This window comes from Babylonia areolata, chromosome 25 (genome assembly GCF_041734735.1).
Source record: "Babylonia areolata isolate BAREFJ2019XMU chromosome 25, ASM4173473v1, whole genome shotgun sequence".
Taxonomy (NCBI): domain Eukaryota; kingdom Metazoa; phylum Mollusca; class Gastropoda; order Neogastropoda; family Buccinidae; genus Babylonia; species Babylonia areolata.
In genome coordinates this window covers 36,080,283-36,102,782 of record NC_134900.1, presented here as the reverse complement: position 1 = coordinate 36,102,782, position 22,500 = coordinate 36,080,283, and the positions used below count along the sequence as shown (strand labels likewise).

The 22,500-nt window shown below is 43.8% G+C and overlaps 2 protein-coding genes across 2 annotated transcripts in view; both read right to left on the bottom strand.

The window, feature by feature from the left end:
* LOC143299594 (6-phosphofructo-2-kinase/fructose-2,6-bisphosphatase 2-like) overlaps positions 1–7,822 on the bottom strand; it is a 16,664-nt gene extending 8,842 nt beyond the window's left edge. The window contains exons 1-5 of the mRNA XM_076612881.1: positions 7,776–7,822; positions 5,162–5,214; positions 4,617–4,742; positions 3,233–3,332; positions 1,761–1,824 (exon numbers count right to left, since the gene is read on the bottom strand). Of these exons, the coding sequence (XP_076468996.1) occupies positions 1,761–1,824; positions 3,233–3,332; positions 4,617–4,742; positions 5,162–5,214; positions 7,776–7,822 (390 nt within the window). The remainder of the gene's footprint in view (positions 1–1,760; positions 1,825–3,232; positions 3,333–4,616; positions 4,743–5,161; positions 5,215–7,775) is intronic.
* A 6,317-nt stretch (positions 7,823–14,139) lies between these two features.
* Positions 14,140–21,138, bottom strand: LOC143299751 (uncharacterized). The gene is made up of 4 exons (XM_076613136.1): positions 21,027–21,138; positions 17,419–17,533; positions 16,125–16,300; positions 14,140–14,679 (listed from the first exon to the last, which is right to left on the bottom strand). Exons 1-4 carry the CDS (start codon positions 21,082–21,084, stop codon positions 14,378–14,380), a joined length of 651 nt encoding a protein of 216 aa, XP_076469251.1. The 5' UTR covers positions 21,085–21,138; the 3' UTR covers positions 14,140–14,377.
* Between the last annotated feature and the right edge of the window lie 1,362 nt (positions 21,139–22,500).

Genomic DNA, 22,500 nt, shown 5'->3' with positions numbered 1-22,500 from the left:
TCATGCACGAGGCTTGAACCTTATCCCCCCCCCCCCCCGAAAGCGGAGTATGGCTACCTTCATGGCGGGGTAAAAACGGTCGTACACGTAAAAGCCCACTCGTGTATATACAGTGTGGCTCAATTCTGAAACGAAGTTTCTGTTTTTGTACTTAATTGGTGTAGTTCATTTTGTGAGTCAGGTTAGAGACTCTTCCTTCTTTGCTACTGGTAACCATGTAACCTGGCACTACCTGCCATGTGTGTGTGTGTGTGTGTGTGTGTGTGTGTGGTCATTTCATTCATTCATGTAGCTATTACTTCCTGTGTCAGGTCACAGGCTCTTCTCTGCTACTGGTAACCATGTAACCTGGCACTACCTGCCATGTGTGTGTGTGTGTGTGTGTGTGTGTGTGTGTGTGTTGGTCAGTTCATTCATTCATTCATGTAGCTATTACTTCCGGTGTCAGGTCAGAGGTTGTTCTCTCTCACTGGTAACCATATAACCCAGTACTGCCGCATTTTGGGGAGTAAACCCAACATGAAAATCCGATCTAGTGAGGGATAGTCTGTCAGATTTGGCACATCATCAAAGATGGCTTGAGGGAGGTGGTTGCTGACCCCCTACACATAACGTGCGGCGCGCATGGCTCACCTGTGTGTGGATACGCCCTGGCACCCACGAACCAGCCCCCGTGTATGGGTCAAATACAAAGAGGTCATCCCATCCACAGAGAAGCCATAGAGGAGACATCTCCCAACGGCTGCTATGGCGGCGATTTTGCTGAATAAAAAGTAATGCTATCCCTAGTAGTAGTAGTTTGGATAAAGAATTGTGACTGACATCCTGACTTCTGACCTTTTCTCTCTTCAGTGAGTGCTGTCAGCCCGTACTGGTAACCAAACCCGTTATCAGTGGCAAAGGGGTTAAGTAATTTGTAGAATTCCAGACACATGCAGTCATATAGTGCGGGTCTACTTCTCTATTAATGTTATAAAACAGCAACTACATACATAAATGAATCATTTCACCAAATACATACAACAGCGAATTGTTTCACATTGTTCCATCCCATTCTATTTCTTCCAAGTTTTTTTTCATCGTTCATTCATCCGTTCATTCATCACAATTTTTTTCAGTACGATTGTGTTTCTTCTTTTTTCACGGTCACTTTCCATCATCCCTCTTTCCCCCGAATTTTTGTCAAACCGCTAACGTATTCAGATCAAAACATGATTATTTTGAATCTTCTCTGTTCGAATGCAACACATTGCCGTCTGTCCTCGTATTAAAAAAAAGTACATTATCATCTCGCATCATTGTCAGTGTGCAGATTAAAGACCAGATGATATAATAGTTTGGTTCGCCTTGTAGGAGAAAAAAGACGAAATATTAATGACGCGAAATATTAAACGCGGTCCCCCCACCTCTCTCTCTCTCTCTCTCTCTCTCTACACACACACACACACACACACACACACACACACACAGACACACACACTCCCCTTCCCAAAAAAAATGTTAAAAGAGACATACAGAATAAAATGAAAAGTAAAATAAACACCGTACAAAGGGAAACAAACAAACAAACAAACAAAAAACTAACACAAACGCATCGTTTCGATCAATGTAATTTTTGTACATAAATAGTAAAGAAGAAAATATCATGCCGTTACCCTTCTTCCTTAAAAAAAAAAAAAAAAAAAAAAAATCATCTTTTCGTCATGATGTGCACCCATACAAGCAGACAGACGAGACAAAGAAAACGTCACAGCACTCACGGCCACTTCTCCTCCTGTCCGCAGGAACTTGGAGGCCTCTTCGACTGCCATCAAGGCACACTTCCTGTACAACAGAGTGTTACATGATCGTGACGCATGCGGCATTTTCTGTACAACGTGTTACATTGTATTAACATGGTCTATACACGTAACTATTTCCTGAACATCATTGTGGTATATTGTATTCACATGGTCATGCCACATGCCGCATTTTCAGTACAACAACGCGTTTCATTGCATTAACATGGTCTATACACAACTATTTCCTGAACACCATTGTGTCATATCGTATTCACATTGTCATGGCACATGCCGCATTTTCAGTACAGTACAACAACGAGTTACATTGTATTAACATGGTCATGACGCATGGCGCATTTCCTGTACAACGTGCTGCATTGAATTAGCATGGTCATTACACATAGCGGGTTTCCTGAGCAACAATGTGTTACATTGCATTCACATGGTTATGTCACATCGAGTAGTTCCTGTACAGTACTGTGTTATATTGTCGCATGGTCATGTTACGTGACATTTCCTGTACAACAGTTTGTAACATTGTAGTCGCATTTCCTGTACAACAATGTGTTAGATTGTATTTATGTATATGGTCACGACCCGTATTGCATCGGGTGTGATCTCCTTTGCATTCTGTTTGAATCCCCCAAGAAAAATGCGCAGAGATGGTTATCTATGAGGTTTTTGACAGGTAACCAATCTCTCCGTGCTTGCTTTTTTTTGACGATATAATTAGCCGTCTTATTTTCTTCCTATTCTTCACACAGATTTCATGGGTGGCTTTGGAATGTCACTGGGTTATGATTTTTTATTATTATTATTACTATCTTTTTTATATTATAATTATTATTTATTCATTTATTTTATATAAGCTTATCGATTATTTATTCACCTTTTTTTCCCTCAAGGCCTGACTAAGCGCGTTGGGTTACGCTGCTGGCCAGGCATCTGCTTGGCAGATGTGGTGTAGCGTATATGGATTTGTCCGAACGCAGTGACGCCTCCTTGAGCAACTGATACTGATTTTCTCCCGCGATTACTGACAACACCACTAAGCTGTGACTGGTGTCCGAGTCACTTTGCCATGGGGGGTTGGGGGGGTGGGGGGGGTTGTGTACTGTGAGTGAAATGTTAGGTCAACAAAAATGGATACTGCGTTTACATCAGACAGTCTAATGATCATTTCTCACAAAAGCAATGGATATGCTCATCAAATGTATTTAGACAATAATGATTTCGATGTAAAACACCTTTTCCTCCCCCGTCAATCATCTAAATGATCGTAAATCTGCTTCTTCTTGGTAATTCTCCGGAATAAATCTTCCCGATCTGTCGCTTCTCCGTCTCATTTTTGCTTTAAAAATATTGTTCAATTTTATAATTCTTTCTTGTGCGTCTTTGTTACAGAATCTAAGGCGTAAAAAAAAAGTGATAAAAAACAACATAATACGCACTCCCTAATTTCCTGGGCCGCTTCGTTGTCGGACCGGAAAAAGTTCTGGTCCGCTTCGTCGGTGGCCACCAAACGACGCCGGTAGTTGCCGACATTAAAAACTGAAAACCACGAGCAGTAAATGAGGCTATACATATGTACAGAAATGATTTTTTTTTATTACAAAGTCACACATACGCAAGCAAGCAAGCGCACACACACTCAAGAAAAACTATTTCAATGGTGGATATATTTCTTCCAATGACTAAGGAATTGTTACTACTAAAAAAATAAAATCACTATAATGTGCGTGACAATGCTGGAGTTTTGATACATCTGATCTCACTATCATATTCCCTGTAAAACGCATTTCGATCTCTCTTCCAAAACATAAGGCTGCAAACTCCTTACTAATATATAACACACATTTTAAAATAAAAAATTAGTGTCAGAGAAGAAGTATTTTTGGTTGAAATACACCATTTCCGCCACCATGTTTTTATATACACGCACATACACCCCCTCACCCCCCCACACACACACATGCACCCCACACACATGCACATACGCCACCGTACACATGCATACACAGGCAACCCCCACACCTGCATATACACAGGCACCACCATACACATGCATTCATAGCCCCCTCCCCCCCCCCCGCCCCTCCTCCCGCACCCTCCCCCGCCCCCCCCCCCCCCCCCCTCCAAACCCCCTCTTCACACAGACATGCATACACAGCGCCACACGAATATTAATTCTAGCACGGAGGGAGACAGACAAAGAACGAGAGTGGCAGGCAGACTGAGCCTTGAAAACAGAGTGCAGACAGGGACAGGAAAGACAGGGACAGGGACAGGAAAGACGGACAGGGACAGGAAAGACAGGGACAGGGACAGGAAAGACGGACAGGGACAGGAAAGACAGGGACAGGAAAGACAGGAAAGACAGGGACAGGAAAGACAGGAGGGACAGGGACAGGAAAGACAGGGACAGGAAAGACGGACAGGAAAGACAGGGAAGACAGGGACAGGAAAGACGGACAGGAAAGACAGGGAAGGCAGGGACAGGAAAGACAGGGACAGGAAAGACAGGAAAGGTAGGGACAGGGACAGGAAAGACAGGGACAGGAAAGACAGGGAAGGCAGGGACAGGGACAGGAAAGACAGGGACAGGAAAGACAGGGACAGGAAAGACGGACAGGGACAGGAAAGACAGGAGGGACAGGGACAGGAAAGACAGGGACAGGAAAGACAGGAAGGACAGGGACAGGGAAGACAGGGACAGGAAAGACAGGGAAGACAGGGACAGGAAAGACAGGGAAGACAGGGACAGGAAAGACAGGGAAGACAGGGAAGACAGGGACAGGAAAGACAGGGAAGACAGGGACAGGAAAGACAACTCACTGGCTGTTCGGATCCCCATCCAGTTCAGGTAGCGGGTCAGTTTCTTGGAAATATAGCTCTTGCCCCGAGCCGGAAGTCCCACCATCCCTATCGCTGTGGGCGTGCACAGCAATCCGGGGCAGGTGGCTGCACACACACACACACACACACACATTAAAACACTAGCTTCCAGTTTCAGTAAAACTCGACGCATCACTGCGTTCGGACAAACCCACATACGCTGCTCCACATCTACTAGGCAGATTCCTGACCAGCAGCATAACCCAACGCGCTTAGTCGGGCCTTGAGTGCCTGCGTGTATATCTGTGTACCATTCAGAGTGCATTTCTTCCACTGAACTTTGCCAGAGGACTACTCTCTCGTTGCCATGGGTTCTTTTTCAGTGTGTGCTACACACGGGACCTCGGTTTATAGTCTCATCCGAATGACCAGATGCTCAGTTTATTTTTCCAAACATGGAAGAAAGGGCGAAAGCGGAAGGATTCGAACCCACACCCTCACGGATTCTCTGTATTGGCAGATGAATGCCGTAACCATTCTGTCACCTTTCTCCTTGGCAGTACCTTGGCTTCTGTAGAACAGTGGTCTGTACCCACACCTATCAGCGAAACACTAACACCAGAGGTGACACCTTCTGGCTTCTGAAGGTCTTGCACTTTTCATAGGTATGATGATAATTTTGCCATTTATAATAAAAGTTTTATTCATTTGGTCTGGATTTTTTTTTAAATCTGCTTGCCTAAAATGATCAGACGCAAAATGTTTGGTACAACGTGTACAGACATAGGGTCTTGACGAGCTAACAGTATTCCATGGGCACTTCGACAGAGCAAACACACTGACTGTGAAGGCATGGCACAGCATTCGGCTGATACCCCCACCCCCCACCAGCGCGCGCGCGCGCGCGCACACACACACACACACACAATCCCATCCCATCCCAGTATCACCCAATAGTCAAAGGGAAATAATTTTGACACTTGGCAAGGATAAGGCATTGGGAGAGATTGTTTCCCTTCCGATAAGTCACATTGATGCTTTTTTCTTTTTTGACGTTTATAGGTCAGATTTCTAAGGGAACAATTTGCGACGCAAAAACCCTGCCTCAGTAGTTCAGATAATCATATTAAGAGTTCCTTTCTACCTTCTCTCCGCGTAGGTCTCTGCACGGCATCGCGATGTCACGCGCGCTGTGCTGCTCTAACAAGCTGCTCCCCAAAAGTTAGCCGTACAATGACCGCAAGACAAGAAAACTGACAATACTGTTGAAGCCGAGGAGACGGGGACAGGTACCACGAATTACATGTTTCACTATCGCCTCAGGGATTTCGCACACAAAGGGACGCAATTACTCGGGCGGTGTTTCTTGTACACTGGCAGAATGTGGAAGCTAGACTTGCCGGTGGATTGTCCCCCTTCCCTCAGTCACGAATGACACAGGTGTGACATTCACCCCACTCATGGCTGATAGCCTCAGGGAACTGTATACCTGAATTACACAGTAGCTGGCCATGTCTTAGTGTGAGGGATCCATGCACACACAAACCGCATACATTAGTTACTTCGAAAATTTTGAATTTTTTTTATGAAAGAGTCAAAATACTACGAAAAATACCAAAAAAAAAAACAAAACAAAAAAACAAACAAACAAAACAACCAAGATAACCGAAAAAAAAAAGAAAATACTTTATCACTTAAATAATATATCAAATAAATACCTTCGGTTTGATAATCCATTTTATGTGAAAAAAATTGCAATCATTTGCTTTGTGATTGCTCTCTCATATATATATATATATATATAATTTTTAACTTCGTTCATCAGCCGTATCTCAGTCGTATTATAAATCGTAATATTTAGTGGCTTTTCGAAAAAAAAAAAAAAATTATTGGATTAAGATTTTGTTACCGAGCAAAAATAGTTTGAAAATACATTTCCATTGTTTTGGCTCACTAAAGGAAATGCCATGAAATGAAGTGTGTGTGTGTGTCATATGTATATAAGCAGTCTATTCTATAACTGCAGTACAAAGGTATGGGTTTCTAGAAACATGGCCCAGCCTGTACATCGCTATCTGCATTTCAAAAGTTTCGAGTTTGAACCGTCCGAGGGGCGTCCAGCTCTGTGTTGTTAACTGAGGGTATCAGTGAAGTGTTCCACAAGTCCCCGCCACCCCGGGTAAGTCTGTCACCATCAGCGATATCACCAACGTGAGGGTGAGGACTGTTAGCCGTGCATGTAACCGACAGTGGTGAGTTACAAACTCATACCCACTCCACGTGTAAAATTTAATGGTAAGATTGGAACTTTCCGTTTATCTTTCATATCATTCCAACCTGCCAATTTTCCTTTGGCATCTTACGGATCTTTGTGAAGGTCTGGTTCGCAGCATCTTGTCGTTTCATGGCATTTCCTTCAGTAAGCCAAAACATTGGAAATGCATTTTCAAACTATTTTTGCTTGGTAACAAAATCTTAATCCAATAAAATAAAATAAAAAGCCACTAAATATTACGATTTATAATACGACTGAGATACAGCTGATGAACAAAGTTAAAAATCCTTATGTTAACCATAAACAATCTATTATGTATCACATTACCTTTTCGCACAAGAGGGAAAGCCCTTTAGAAGCGAGGCATGTTCTGTGGTTTCTATGAAAGTGAGATGTCAGACTACTGGTTTGGAAACTGATTCATGTACCTTTTTTTTCCCCCTTTTTTCCCCACATGTTGGTGCATATGGCGTTTTCTTTGGCGAGTGCAAATTGTATTTTTTAAAACTATTCTCGTATAGTGACAGTCTGACCAATATAAGTTGAAAATAAAACAAACACATTGACAAAAATACGGTCAATACTCAGTTTAGTGCTATCACCCCTTTCGGAAATTTTCAGCAGTGTTTCACAAAAGAGAACAAAAAAATTAACCTGTCTTGTTGTAACACTGCTGAAAGTTTCCAGTGTTTTCGGAAAAAAAATCACAACAGCCAGTATACTTTCTCTGATCAACAATGTTACAAAAACTCTACAGAGCAAACTATATAGAAATACCGTTTTGCAGAAGAGGGAAGTTTCCTTCGCAGCGAGACATTGTTGCTGATCTCTGGGGACTCAGTGTAAGCGAGAGGTCTGTTCTATCTGGGATGCTGGTTATATACCTGTTGACGGTACCCGGGGCTACCCAGGATCCACCGTTACTGGTCATTGTTTGTGTACCCTTCCCTTAAAGTGTGTCGCACGAAAAATGTGGCCTCCGATGAATTCCTCTCCCATGGACATTTTTTCAGGGTGTGTACAGGAATGCTGAAGTTGGTCCTTGATACTGTCTGTGCTTACCCCTTCCTGACCCTGTGTTATTTACTTATTTGCTTGTGGATTTGTATAAGTTATTTTGTTTGTTTTTTGGTGTGTTTTTTTTTCTCTATCCGTAATACATACGCTTTTTTTGCTTTTTTTTAACTTTTAATTCACGTTTTTATCCATTACTTTTAATTAGATAATAAAATAAACAAATAAATAAACAAATAAAAATAGAAATAAAATAAAGTAAATAAAATAAAAAAAATAACAAAATTTTATATATATAATGGACTTTAAAAGAAACCTATATCTCTCTTCAGCTGAATAGTGAATCAGGGGAAAATTAATCTTGAACGTAATCATTAAAATCAATCAATAACTCAATTGAATATGGAAAAAAAATTCAAAAAGACAATTTTTAAAGCAAAAAGTAAACAAAACAAATGCCATGTATCCTACAGGGTCATAGCCGCCATGTTTGTTTCCTGACCTGCCTCTGATAACGTGCTGTTGCTGTCTTCGGTTTTTATCTTTTAAACAAATTTCGTTTCGTTTTATTTTGTGTTGATAATACTTATCCTAACTTATCCTATAAACAATCATTATCATTGTTATTATTCTTATCATCATCATCATCATCACCACCACGATCATCATCATCATCAATCATCATCATCATCAGTATTATTGTTATTATTATATTATTATCATCATCATCATCATCATATTATTATTATCATTATCATCATCATCATCATTATTATTTTCATCATCATCATTATGATTATCATCATCATCATCATCATTATCATTATTATTGTTGTTGTTGTTGTTGTCATTATCATTGTTGTTATTATTTTCATTTTCATCATTTTAATTATTATCATCATTATTGTTATCATTCTTATCATTGTTGTTGTTGTTATCAGAGATGGCAGTGTGGAGGAAAAGGATTTTTACATTTTCTGAAAGGAGAAGAAAGGAACATTCTCCACCAACAAAAAACAATCTTGTCAAAATACATATTTTGGATGAAGTCAGCATTCATGGCAGCAGTATGAATAATAAAAATCAAACATGCAAGCACCCTTTCCAACCATAAAAAAAGATCTCAGCACACTCTGTTTAGATCACCCTTTCTATTCCCCTCACCCGTGGACTGGGGGTGGGGGCAAAAATTGCTGCTACACCGGCGAGAAAGGTGATAATAAAACTCCGGGCCAAACTCTTCACTGCCGTTGGTTGAGTCATTTTCGTTGTCTTCCTGTCACAGCTGAGCCCTGCAGCAACTGAAAGGAAGTAACTGGTGTCAGTGGTGGAGGAACACAAAAGACTATTGACACTTGAGTTTGACAAAGGAAGGCCTGTTGACCCCATACCTTCTGACCCTTGGCGGAACAAGTTCAGTTTGATAGGAATCTAAAGTGCAGTTGCCATGAAAAAAAATTGTGTAATTGATTTTGGTGAACAAGAGTAATGCAATCCTCAGAGGAAGTTGTCCAAATAATTTTTTTTTTTTAAATGGTGACTGACATCCTGACCTGTAAGCTCAGTTTCATCACAGTGAGAAGACAGCCTTGGCTGATGAGCATACCCATCAGCAGCATTAAAGGGGTTAAAGAATGGAGGGTGTGTCGTGTTGACGCGTTCTTTGCGTTGTATCAGACAGGTTTGTTTTCGTTTTGTTGTTTTTATTCTTTTTTTTTTCAATTGTTGTTGGCGGCTTTGATGTAGGCGTTGTTCTTTTTACAATTTAGTGTGTTGGTTAACTAGTTTATGAGTTTGGATTTAGTTAGTGAGTTGGATGGTTTTCCTTCCACTACGTCACGTGATAATAATAATAATAATGGTATTTATATAGCGCTGGATCTTGTGCAGAGACAAATCAAAGCGCTTTCGCACCAGTCATTCACACGCATGCATAACTCTAAAACTGTAGAAACTAAAGACAAGGAAGGGCAGGCAAGGGAGGATATTTTGGGAAGAGGTGGGTTTAAGGCCAGACTTGAAGAGCTGAGTGCAGAGACTTTACGAAGCGAAAGAGGAAGTTCATTCCAATCGCAAGGTCCAGAGACAGAGAAAGAACGGCGGCCAACAGTCGAGTGTTTGAATCTGGGTATGCGTAAACAGAGTGGATCCGAAGCCGATTGTAGTGAGCGAGATGGGGTGTAGAGGTCAAGGCAGTCGCAGAGAACAAATTATCTGATTGGTGGAGACGCGTTTGACCCAGACGTGGAAAGTAGGGTATGGGAAAAGACTTCAGAGGGTGGGGGGTGAGGGGAGAAAGGGGTAGGGCGTTGGGAGAATGCCTGGTGGCAGTAATGTCTCACCCCTTTACCCCCCCCCCCCCTCTCTCTCTCTCTCTCCATCCCCCTCCTCCCCTATCTCTCTCTCTGTTTAGATCCTTCTGTTTGTATGCGTTGTTATACAACTGTGTGATCCAATTAATGTTTGTACAGTGTCCGGAAGAGTTTTATGGGAAGAGACAGTTAGACAGAGACATTCAGAGAGAGACAGACAGAGGAAAGCGATTCGGATGGAGAGAGAGAGTAAAATAGAGAGGTAGAGAGAGAGAGAGAGAGAGAGAGAGAGAGAATAAAAGAGAGAGGTGGAGAGAGAGAGGGAGAGAGAGAGAGAATTAAAGAGAGGTGGAGGCAGAAAGAGGGAGAGAGAGCATAAAAGAGAGAGGTGGAGAGAGAGGGAGAGAGAGAGTAAAAGAGAGAGGTGGAGAGAGAGAGAGAGAGAGAGAGAATTAAAGAGGTGGAGACAGAAAGAGGGAGAGAGAGCATAAAAGAGAGAGGTGGAGAGAGAGAGAGAGAGAGAGAGAATTAAAGAGGTGGAGACAGAAAGAGGGAGAGAGAGCATAAAAGAGAGAGGTGGAGAGAGAGAGAGAGAGAGAGAGAGAGAATAAAAGAGAGAGGTAGATAGAGAGAGAGATAATAAAAGAGAGAGGTGGAGAGAGAGGGAGAGAGAGCGAGTAAAAGAGAGAGGTGGAGAGAGAGAATAAAAGAGATCGGTTGAGAGAGAGGGAGAGAGAGAATAAAAGAGAGAGAGGTGGAGAGAGAGGGAAAGAGAGAGAGAATAAAAGAGAGAGGTGGGGAGGGAGAGAGAGAAAAAATATAAGAGGTGGAGAGAGAGAGGGAGAGAGAGAGACAGAGAGCGAGAGGTAGACAGACGGGCAGAAAGGGAGAAAGAGAGACTCTGGACTCAAGACATTGTATTCAATGCTGGGCCTCTTATGAAGGGATAAGTGATCATTATGTGTTTGTGAACGTCATATTACGACACCATAATACACCGTTAACTACAAACAACAATAGTCAGACAACGCAAAGGATGATAACATAGTACAACTGGTGTTTTATCTGAAGTATTAAGAGGCAATTTCTCGGTCTTCGAAACCTTTGTACAGAAACAAAGGAAGATCCGAGAAGTTTCTGATGAGGCCAATGACATCGTTAAGCTATGTTTAACTCTTTCCATACGAACGGCGAAAGAGACGACGTTAACAGCGTTTCACCCCAATTACCATCATCAAAATATTGCAAGCGGAAGGCTCTTATACTGAAGAGGTGAATGTTGACAAAGAATACCACAGTTCTGACGACGGAAGCTAAAGGTTGGGTCATTCAGACACCCACTGGACATCCAAGGGGTGTGTGTAGAGGAGAAGAGAGGACTGGCCGTACTGAGTGAGTTAAGCAATGTAGGTTGTCTGTGATATGTGCCCATAGCACAAGTTTCTTCAATGTTCCTAAAAGGTGGACAACACAGGACAAACCTGGCATCATTTTCGTGTGAGTCTTTACATTAAAGACACATGAGATTACCTTCATCATATTCATATGTTTAGTAGCCGTCATGACAGACTGCAAATTCAAAAGTACCTCATCTGAATCTCGTCATTATGTATGTATGTATATACAGAGAGAATGCAAGAAATTCTTAATAAAACAAAAACTGCGTCCATCATTTTCCAGCCCCCTCCCCCCCTCCTCCCCCTCCTTTCTAGTTCTCCATCTCAGTCCTCCTCCTTATGTTTCTCCCACGTTTTTTTTTTCCATTTAAATTTATTATTATTATTTTTATTTAATAAGTAGATGTGGTGTGGTATATAGACATGTATCAGTCCGCACACTTTGAAGCCTTCTTGAAACTGAAAGTGAAACTCCTACGTTGTTTTTGTTTTTTGTTGTTGTTTTTTTCATTTAAATTTATTATTATTAATTTGTTTTATATAAGTAGATGTGGTGTGGTATATAGACATGTATCAGTCCGCACACTTTGAAACCTTCTTGAAACTGAAACTGAAACTCCTACGTACACGAGCACTGGTTATCACCTGCAGGGAGAGGTAAAAGGACCCTTACCAGTGATAGCCCCAGGCTGTAATAATAAAACGGTCACCAGGCCTCCTGACCAACGTCCAGTCGTCCGACGACTCCAATCCACCCGTTCTCACTGCCCCACAAAGGAAGGGGGTTGGGGAAGGGGGTGGGGGATGTTTGCTTCATCCACGGGCCTTGTGACAAGGTGGTGAGTGTCGGTCCAGTTTGTACAGCGGTCATCACTGCCTTCAGGGTCTGTCGACAGGGACCCCTCCTTGTAAAACTGCCTTGATAGCAGTGTAGTGGTCTGGCGCTTTGTTGTTCTGCTCTGGAGGTTTACGAGAGTTGTGTATACCTGTTGCTGTTGCTATCGCTCCTGGGTTTGTCGGTCAATTGTTCACGTGCTTTGAGTTACGAAGACTTTATATTGTTACCACTGTCAAACATGTGTGTATCTGGTGTTGGACTGAACACCAGCACGTGAGTCGTAAAAGCTGCGTGTTGTGAAGTGTTTATACACTTTGTTGTACTTTTTAGATATATTTTACACAATGTCAGCTCAAAGAAGAAAAGAGATTGGGAATAACACACACACACACACACACACACACATTAGGAGGCTAAGTGGGAGAGAGAGGGACAGACAGACAGATAGAGAAGGGAGAGAGAGAGAAGTGACAATCGATCACAAAAGGTCACAAAAAGTTTTACAAACTTTAATGTGTAAAGGACATTAAAACGTTCACATAAAATTTGATAGTACTATGTCTTCACAAAAGAAAAAAGCAATAGAAAAATCATATCAATAGAAGAAAAAAAAACAGAAAAAAACCCCACCGAACTCCCCGCAAAAAATATGGTATACTCTTTTGTACACTTATCACAGCAGATTGCTTCTGTGTGTGTGTGTGTGTGTGTGTGTGTGTGTGTGTGTGTGTGTGTGAATGTCTATGTGCCTATGTCTGGCTGCATGTGTGTATAATCATATGTTTGTTAACGCGTGCGTGTGTGCGCGCACGATTCCGTGTGTATGTTAATCGGGAAAATATTGTTGCTCTCTTCTTTTTATTTTAAAAATAATCCACTGATTGTATTCTTCTCAATATTTCCCATATAAACCGTACGTTTCACGGCATTTACGCAAAGCTGTACTCATCAGGGACGACTATGATGACTATCACAGTCAACAACAACAGTGAAATAATCATCATCATCGTCCTTTTCGTCGTCATCATGAACGACAAGAACAAGTACAATAACGACGAAACAAACCAATACAAGTAAAAGAAAATAAACCAACAAACAAACCAACCACACAAGAAAAAAGAACCACTACTGTTTCAAACGAAGAATAAAAAAAATATATAAATGAGAGTGCACGAATGATCACTGCAAATGATAATCAGAACCAAATTGGCCCACGTACTTCAGCAAGCAAAGAAAACGAACATAAAACAACAGACCAAGGGGGTGGGGAAAGGGGACGTGGGGGGGGGGGGGGGGGGGGGGGGGGGGGGAGGGAGGAGGAGGAGACAGACAGAAAGACAGACAAACCAACCATAGACAGACTGACAAACGGACAGAGATGACGAGACCGTAGAGCAGCGAAGGAAAGAGTTTCAGGGATGAGAGAGACATGAAGAACTTCCGAATCGAAACCACCCCATTTCCCGCCCACCCAAAACGACGACGACGACAACAACAACAACAACAACATGAGCAACATCAGCAACAACAGCAATGACCAAGCAAACAACAAAAGAACAAGCCAAACAAAAAAAATAAAAAAATAAAACAACCACCACCAACAACAAAGCCTCTAATCAGCGCGTTGGATTTTATGCGAATGTCAGCGTGTTTGTGCTTCTGTTTTTTTTGTTTTTTTTTCTATCTGTCTATCTGTCTGTCTATCTATCAATTGTTATCTATTCATTTATTCATTCATTTATTTATTTATCTATCTATCTATTTATCTATTTATTTGTTTGTTCATTCATCTGTCTATTGGTTTATTCATTCATTTATTCATTTATAGTCAAAGTAGATGTGGTGTAGACCAGCCTACATGGGTCAGTCCACACACTCTCTCTGTCACCTCCTCAGAAACTGAAACAACAACAACAACAACTTCTCTACACAGCGAAATTATTCCCATAGGCCGTCGTGGGCATCCCTTGCTGAGGTGTCCCTGCCTGCCCGAAGCCGTACATTCCAGTCTGCAGCTGTTGCTGCTGTTGCTGTTGCTGCTGCTGTCCTGCGGGCCCACTGTACATGTCGTAGGCCGGAGGAGGAGCAGGGGGCATGTAGGTGGGGGGCTGGGAGAGAGGGGGCAGTTGGTGGGGGGTGTAGCCGGGGGGTGGCTGCTGGTAGACGCCGGTACCCGGGATGAAGGCCACCGTCTGGTTCGGGGTGTGTTGGTACACCGCGGTGGTGCCTTGGAGAATAAATGGGGTGAATTAGGGAATGCATAATGCAGGTAGATAGGTGGGTGGGTGGGTGGGTGGTGGTGGCGGCAGTGTTAGTGCTTTGGAGAATAAATGGGGTGATTAAAGGAATGCATAATGCAGGTAGATATGTGGGTGGGTGGGTGGTGATGTTGTGGCAGTGTTAGTGCTTTGGAGAATAAATGGGGTGATTAAAGGAATGCATAATGCAGGTAGATAGGTGGGTGGGTGGTGGTGGTGGTGGCGGTGTTAGTGCTTTGGAGAATAAATGGGGTGATTAAAGGAATGCATAATGCAGGTAGATAGGTGGGTGGGAGGGTGGGTGGTGGTGGCGGTGTTAGTGCTTTGGAGAATAAATGGGGTGAATTAGAGAATGCGTAGTGCAGGTAGATAGGTGGGTGGGTGGGTGGGTGGTTGTGATGGTGGCGGCGGTGGTGTTAGTGCTTTGGAGAATAAGTGGGGTGATTGAAGGAAGCCATAATGCAGGTAGATAGGTGGGTGGGAGGGTGGGTGGTGGTGGCGGTGTTAGTGCTTTGGAGAATAAATGGGGTGATTAAAGGAATGCATAATGCAGGTAGATGGGTGGGTGGGTGGGTGAGTGGTGGTGGCGGCCGTGTTAGTGCTTTGGAGAATAAATGGGGTGATTAAAGGAATGCATAATGCAGGTAGATAGGTGGGTGGGTGGGTGGGTGGTGGTGGCGGTGTTAGTGCTTTGGAGAATAAATGGGGTGATTAAAGGAATGCATAGTGCAGGTAGATAGGTGGGTGGGTGGGTGGTGATGGTGGTGGCAGTGTTAGAGCTTTGGAGAATAAATGGGGTGATTAAAGGAATGCATAATGCAGGTAGATATGTGGGTGGGTGGATGGTGGTGGCGGTGTTAGTGCTTTGGAGAATAAATGGGGTGATTAAAGGAATGCATAATGCAGGTAGATGGAACGATAGATGAATTGATGAATGGGTGGGTGGATGGATGGATGGATGGGTGGAAGGGTGGTGGATGGAATGGTGGGTGGGTTGGTGGATGAATGGTTGAATGGGTGGGTGGGTGAATGGATTGATATGGGTGGGTGGGTGGATGGATGGATGGGTGGGTGCATTGGTGAACGGGTGTATGGATGGGTGGGTGGATCGATGGATGGGTGGATGCAGTCAGGTTAGAAATACTCACACAACAAACACATATACTGACCGAGAAACCTGCATGACGATCTTCGATACTGGTGACGAAAATGTACACTGTCGCACTAGCGATCTGTCGAACCTAACATTTGCACTCAAACACACACTCACTCACTCGCTCACTCACACCATCACTCATTTACTCACTGATGTTCTTGTTCCCTCACACACAACACACACACACACACACACACACGCACGCACGCATCCCCCCTCCCCTCCCATCTCGCCCCCAAAAAATAAAAATAAAATTACCGGGGGGACCGAATGTCGTGGAGGTTCCTGCCCCGGGGCGAGCCTGCAGCGAGCCCGGAGCAGGGGAGACCACCTTGCCGCTGTGAGCTTTCTTCTTGATGCAGCAGCAGACGACAGCGACGATCACAGAAATGAGGAAGATGCCTCCGAAGACACAGCCCACGATGAGACCCACACTGCACACACACACACACACACACACACACACACACACACACACACACACACACACACACACGTACAGTCACGTACAGTCACGTACAGACACACACGCACAGACGCTCACACACACGCTCACTCACACACACACACACACACACACACACACACACACACACACACACACACATACACACACACACTTACGCACACACACACACACTCCTCACGGACGAACATACACCCACGGAGTCAAACACACACACACGTACACACACGCACAGACGCTCACACACACGCTCACACACGCACGCACACATACGCACACACACACGTACGCACACACACACACACACGCACGAACGCACGCACGCACGCGCACGCATGTACACACACACACACACACACACACACACACACACACACTACAGTAAGTACTCTGAGCTCCGTCACTTTTCACTGTGCATGCACAAAGTTAGTTCTGCTGATGAACGGATTTTCTTTCAGTCAGTCGCTCGGTTGAACGACTTTTGTCGAAATGCTGATTGGTCAACTCGTTTGACTGATTTGGTTGGTGAGGTGTTTGAATGAAAGATTGCTTGACTGATTGAGAAAGAGCAGGTGAGTGAGTTATGTGTTTTTGTTATGGCTTGAGATGGTGAATGAATGAGAGAATAAGTGAGACAAATGTTGAATGAATGAGTGAGTGAGCGAGTGAGTGTGTGTTTGAGTGAGTGTGCCAGTGAGTGAATCAGGCTGAGTGTGTGAGGTTAAAGTGTGAGCAAGTGTTCGCGTGAGGGACTGAGTGAGTGAAAAAGAGTGTTTCTGAGTCAGCGAACGAGTGAGAGAGCGAGTGTCCGATCTATTGAACGAGCGAGTGCCCCAATACAAGACTGGAGACAGAGCAAGCGAGTAAGCGAGTTAGGGTGATGGGCCAACGAACGACCTCCCTCCCCCCCACCCCGTCCCCTTTCCACCACCCGAAAAGGTGCGTGTTTTGCGGCATGTATTGTCGCCGGTGACAGTGCCTCAACTGATCAACCGGTCTTGTTGGCTGGCGGTTTAAACCGCCCATCAAACCATGGATGGATGGATGGATGGATGGATGAAGCGACTGATTGATTGGTTGCCTTACGTGGGGCTCCAGCCACAGCAGTACTGGTTCCCGGAGGATCCACAGCAGCCGTCAGTGCAGTAGGTGTAGGATTTGTAGTTGGACTCCAGACACCAGTTACCTGCCTGGGCGACCCCTGCATTCACACACACACACACACACACACACACACACATGAACATACATATGTATACACACGCACGCGCGCGCGCATACATAAACACACACACACACACACTCATAAACATATAAATGCATACATACATGCACACACACACACACGCACACACACATGCTATGCATACACACACACTCAGGCACGCGCACGCACACACACACATGTACACACGTACATACGCGAGCGAGCGAGCGCACGCGCGCGCGCGCGCACACACACACACATATATATATAGATAGATAGATAGATGGATAGATATAGAGACAGAGACAGAGAGAGATGCATACACACACACACACACACACACACACACATACACACACAACACCACACACACACACACACACACACACACACACACACACACACACACATATATATATATATATATATATACATGCATATATATATATAGAGAGAGAGAGAGAGGGAAAGAGAGAGATGCACACACACACACACACACACACACACACACACACACACACACTCACTCACACACACACACACACACACACACACACACACACACACACACACACACACACACACACAAGAGGTAGTGGGCCTGAGCTGTTTACCAACCTACACAGTAAGTAAGAGTCAAGTTATTGAGGGTTCGTGTCTTGGTTCCGTGTTCAAACTGCGTCGTTCGATGGGGTGAGATGGACATGATATGTAGTGTAAATATGTAAATATGTATCTCAGTGGTGAGTACCGATACCAGTCTGATACTGCTCTACCATTCAACTTCAAGTTTCTGTGGGAAGTGAGGCGGGGGAGGGGGAGGGGTGGTTGGGGGTGAGGGGGGGGGGGGTTGGGGGTGAGGGGGGGGGGGGTTAGGAGAAAATTGCTTTCACCCATGACAACAACACAGCAGGCACTGGTGGTGAGGGTGTGGGGGAGATAGAGGGATGAGAGGAGGAGGAGGGAGTGAGAGAGAGAGTGCGACAGAGAGAGGGGGTAGGGCAAGAGGAAGAGGGAAGAGAGAGGAGAAAGAGATGGGGGAGAGAGAGAGAATGAAAGAAAGAATGAATGAATCTTTATTTCCCACGATGAAGATATTAGCACTTACACTAGCCGGCTTACACATCTGCCGTTGTACTAAGAGACACATAAACATATACGCATGTAAATGTTGTTATTCTAAATACATGCATAATGTGCAAGTATAACACAGCGTCAAACTGGGACACACCACATCACTCACATCTGTACGAAACGGATGCGTGTAACACACACACACACACACACACACACACACACACACACACACACACACTAACACTAACACTAACACACACTAACACACACTAACACTTACACTAGAGAGAGATGTAAAGATATGTCATTGCGAAATCAGTAAAAAAAAGAGTTGGGTGAGGATGGTTCACAATTTGTAAGACGTGTGAGTATACAGAATCATAGACATGACCAGACTAGAGTTTGTTTTCGTTAGTTTATGTCCACTGTAAGGAGAACACATTCAGATTTTTGAAAACAATATTCTATGGCGTGATACGTTATCAACTGAGTGACGCATTTCGACATGGTTTGTTAAGGATTGTCAGTGACAATATCATACCAGATTTAGGTCTGGCTTGTACTGTCCAAGTTTCACTTTGAATGTTGTGGTGGAAGAGGGTTCTTTGAGGTGTTTGGGGAGATTGTTCCAGCAGTACGTGCCGGAGTATGCCAAACTCGATTTATAAAGGTCTATTCTTGGTTTGGGTAGCATAAGTGTCGCATTTCGGGAGTTAGGGTTGCGAATATCATGGCAGACAATAGTTTGGTGTTGATAAGTAGGACATTTACCGAATAAAATCTTATGCATAAGTACGCATTTATTCAATATTAGATGCTTTGTCAAGGAAAGAGGTGCTGGCAGTTGATATTGATGTCTGCGTGTGTTTCGTAAAGCACCATTGAGATGTTTTACTGCACGTCTGTGTACAGAATCTAGTTTTTTCATGTACACTTCGCTACAGTTGTCCCACACGTTTGAAACGTAATTAATTCTAGACATGGTGTGAGAATGGAAAAATAAATAGGAAGCCTCTGGACTGACGACATGTTTTAAACGGGATAACTGGTAAACATTTTTTGCAACTGACCTTGATGAAGAACTGATATGTGCCTCGCATTTTAGCTGGTTGTCAATAATGACACCAAGATGTCGATGTTCTTTATCTTGTTCAATAGCTTGGCCATCAATTGACAAAGTGAGCGGATCTAAGCCACGCTGGTGCTTTTGGCGAGTGGCTACAATCATACTCTTTGTTTTTTCTGCGTTAAGGAGCATATTACTTTCTCTACACCAGTTGGGCACTTCAGTTAGGCTTATTTGCAAACTATCATGAATGTGCTCTAAATTTACTCCTGCTGTATGAAGAGAAGAGTCATCTGCAAACATGTCGCATGATACTGCAGATGAGGAGATACATAATGGAAGATCATTGATATAAAGGTTGAACAATAAGGGGCCAAGCACAGAGCCTTGGGGAATGCCCATTTTAGTTATACCTACATCCGAAAAAGTCCCGTTCACAAATACACTCTGTTTTCTTTATTTTAAGTGTGACTCAAAGAATTTCACAGAATTTGTATCAAGCTGATAAACCCGTAGCTTTTCAAGAAGTGTTTGATGGTTAACGAGATCAAATGTTTTCTTCATATTTAGAAATAATTATTATTCCGTTGCTTTTTTTCGGTTATTTATAGCTGTGAACAGTTTCTCTAAGAGTAGAGAAAGAGAGAGAGAGAGAGAGAGAGAGAGAGAGAAGAAAAGAAGAAGAAGAAGAAGAACAACAACAACAACAGGAAGAACAAGAGCAAGAAGAGCAAGAACAAGAAGTAGATGATGATGATGACGACGACGACAAGGACGATTATGATGACGAAGACGACGACGACGATGATGATGATGATGATGACGACGACGACGACGATGATGAAGAAGAAGAAGAGTGAGAACAAAAAGATGAACGAAACGCTGTGCCATTCTACAGCTTTATCGACAGATCACTTTTCTTTCAAGCCATCCAACCAGCCAACCAACCAACCAACCATCCAGCCAACCAGCCATCCAATCAGCCATCCAACCAGCCAACCAACCAACCAACCATCCAGCCAACCAGCCATCCAATCAGCCATCCAACCAACCAACCAACCAACCAGCCAACCAGCCAGCCAACCAACCAACCAGCCAGCCAACCAACCAACCAGCCAACCAACCAGCCAACCAGCCAACCAACCAGCCAACCAGCCAGCCAACCAACCAACCAACCAACCAACCAGCCAGCCAGCCAACCAACCAGCCAACCAACCAACCAACCAACCAACCAACCAGCCAGCCAACAAACCAGCCAACCAACCAACCAACCAAACAGCCAGCCAACCAACTAGCCAGCCAACCGTTATGCCAACCCGTTATGACTTTAATCACACAACTTACCTATCGAAAGAAATAACACGAGGACAGCTGGTGCCAGCAAGCTTGCTATGTCCGCCATGATGTGTTTTGAAATACCAGCCAGTTCAGTCCTGGCAGTTCGTGCTACCAGCGGGACAACTGACTCACGATCACTTCTGTAGTAGACTGGTTCCTCCCCTTCGTAGTTTATCCTACGGCGCTAAATGTGTTACAGTGATTATATAACAGCAACATTTGAAAAAAAAATAGAATAAAATAAGAATAAAAGATATAAAGCTCATCTGTTGAATTAGCTTTTTTGTTTACGGGTCTTTAAGTCATTCTGCGGGGTTTTCTTTTTAAAATGATTTTTGACACTACCGAGTCTGTCTGTCCATCTGTCTATCCGTCTGTGTCTCTATCTGTGTGTGTGTGTGTGTGTGTGTGTGTGTGTGTGTGTGTGTGTGTGTGTGTGTGTGTGTGTGTGTGTGACAATCCACGCGCGAGTATATGTGCGTAAAATATGCGCGATAAGGATAAACATGGCCAATATTTTTTTACGAAAACAAAAAAAAAACACAAACGAAAACATACTAAAGGATCAGCGATTCCCAATGCTTCGGAACGGCAATCAACAGAAATAACAACCACCTAAATACTGGCAAGTTTTACGATTGCACTTCACCCACCCTCTCACATAAAAAGATCAACAGGCTACTTCAAAATATAATCACCCTATGGGAGTCAAATCCCCCTGGGTGGGAACTCGTAGAAAGGGTCACCGGTGTGGTGAGCAAACAGCGTATAACGAACGTACATTGGTTCGTGGCTCCAGTTCCTTTGTTGACTCAAACGGCCGACACGGGTCAGTTGACTTTGGCGAGAGTTTCGGTTGCAACAGCCTTATTGTAAACCTAGGTGCCAACGTACTGTTCTTAACACAATGCGTGTGTGTGTGTGTGTGTGTGTGTGTGTGTGTGTCGGGTAGATGTGTACTAACCTGTGTGTGATTGGGGAAAGGGTAAGCTGCGTGTGTAGTGCGTGGTGTGGCAACAAGTGACTGACCACTTCTCTCCTCATGACAAGGGCTGGTGGGAGAGGGAGTGGGATGGAGGAGGGGGGGGGGAGGGATTTCATGGGTTGTTTAGCTTGAGAGCCCTACGATCACGTGATCTGTGCTCTTGAAGTTGATTGGCTCTCCAAAGTTGCGAGCAACACAGGGGCTCGGGAGAGGGATAGAACGTGGGAAACAGCAGGGTTAATTTTTTTCGACTTTTTGTTTCCTATGTTGGTTTTCCGTATTGTGCATGATACGACACAACACTGTACAGAGTTTGGTTAAAGCAACGGAGGCTGTCAACTGAAGCAATGGGGAACAGCACGTTATATATTTGCTGCTTTTGTCAATGTCGATCGCTTTTTGCTTTGCTCGTGATTTTAGTCTGGTAAAAGATGCGCGTGTGCAAGATCGAAGATGGCTGCGGAACTCTCTAGCGGTTTATTGTCCAGGTAGTGC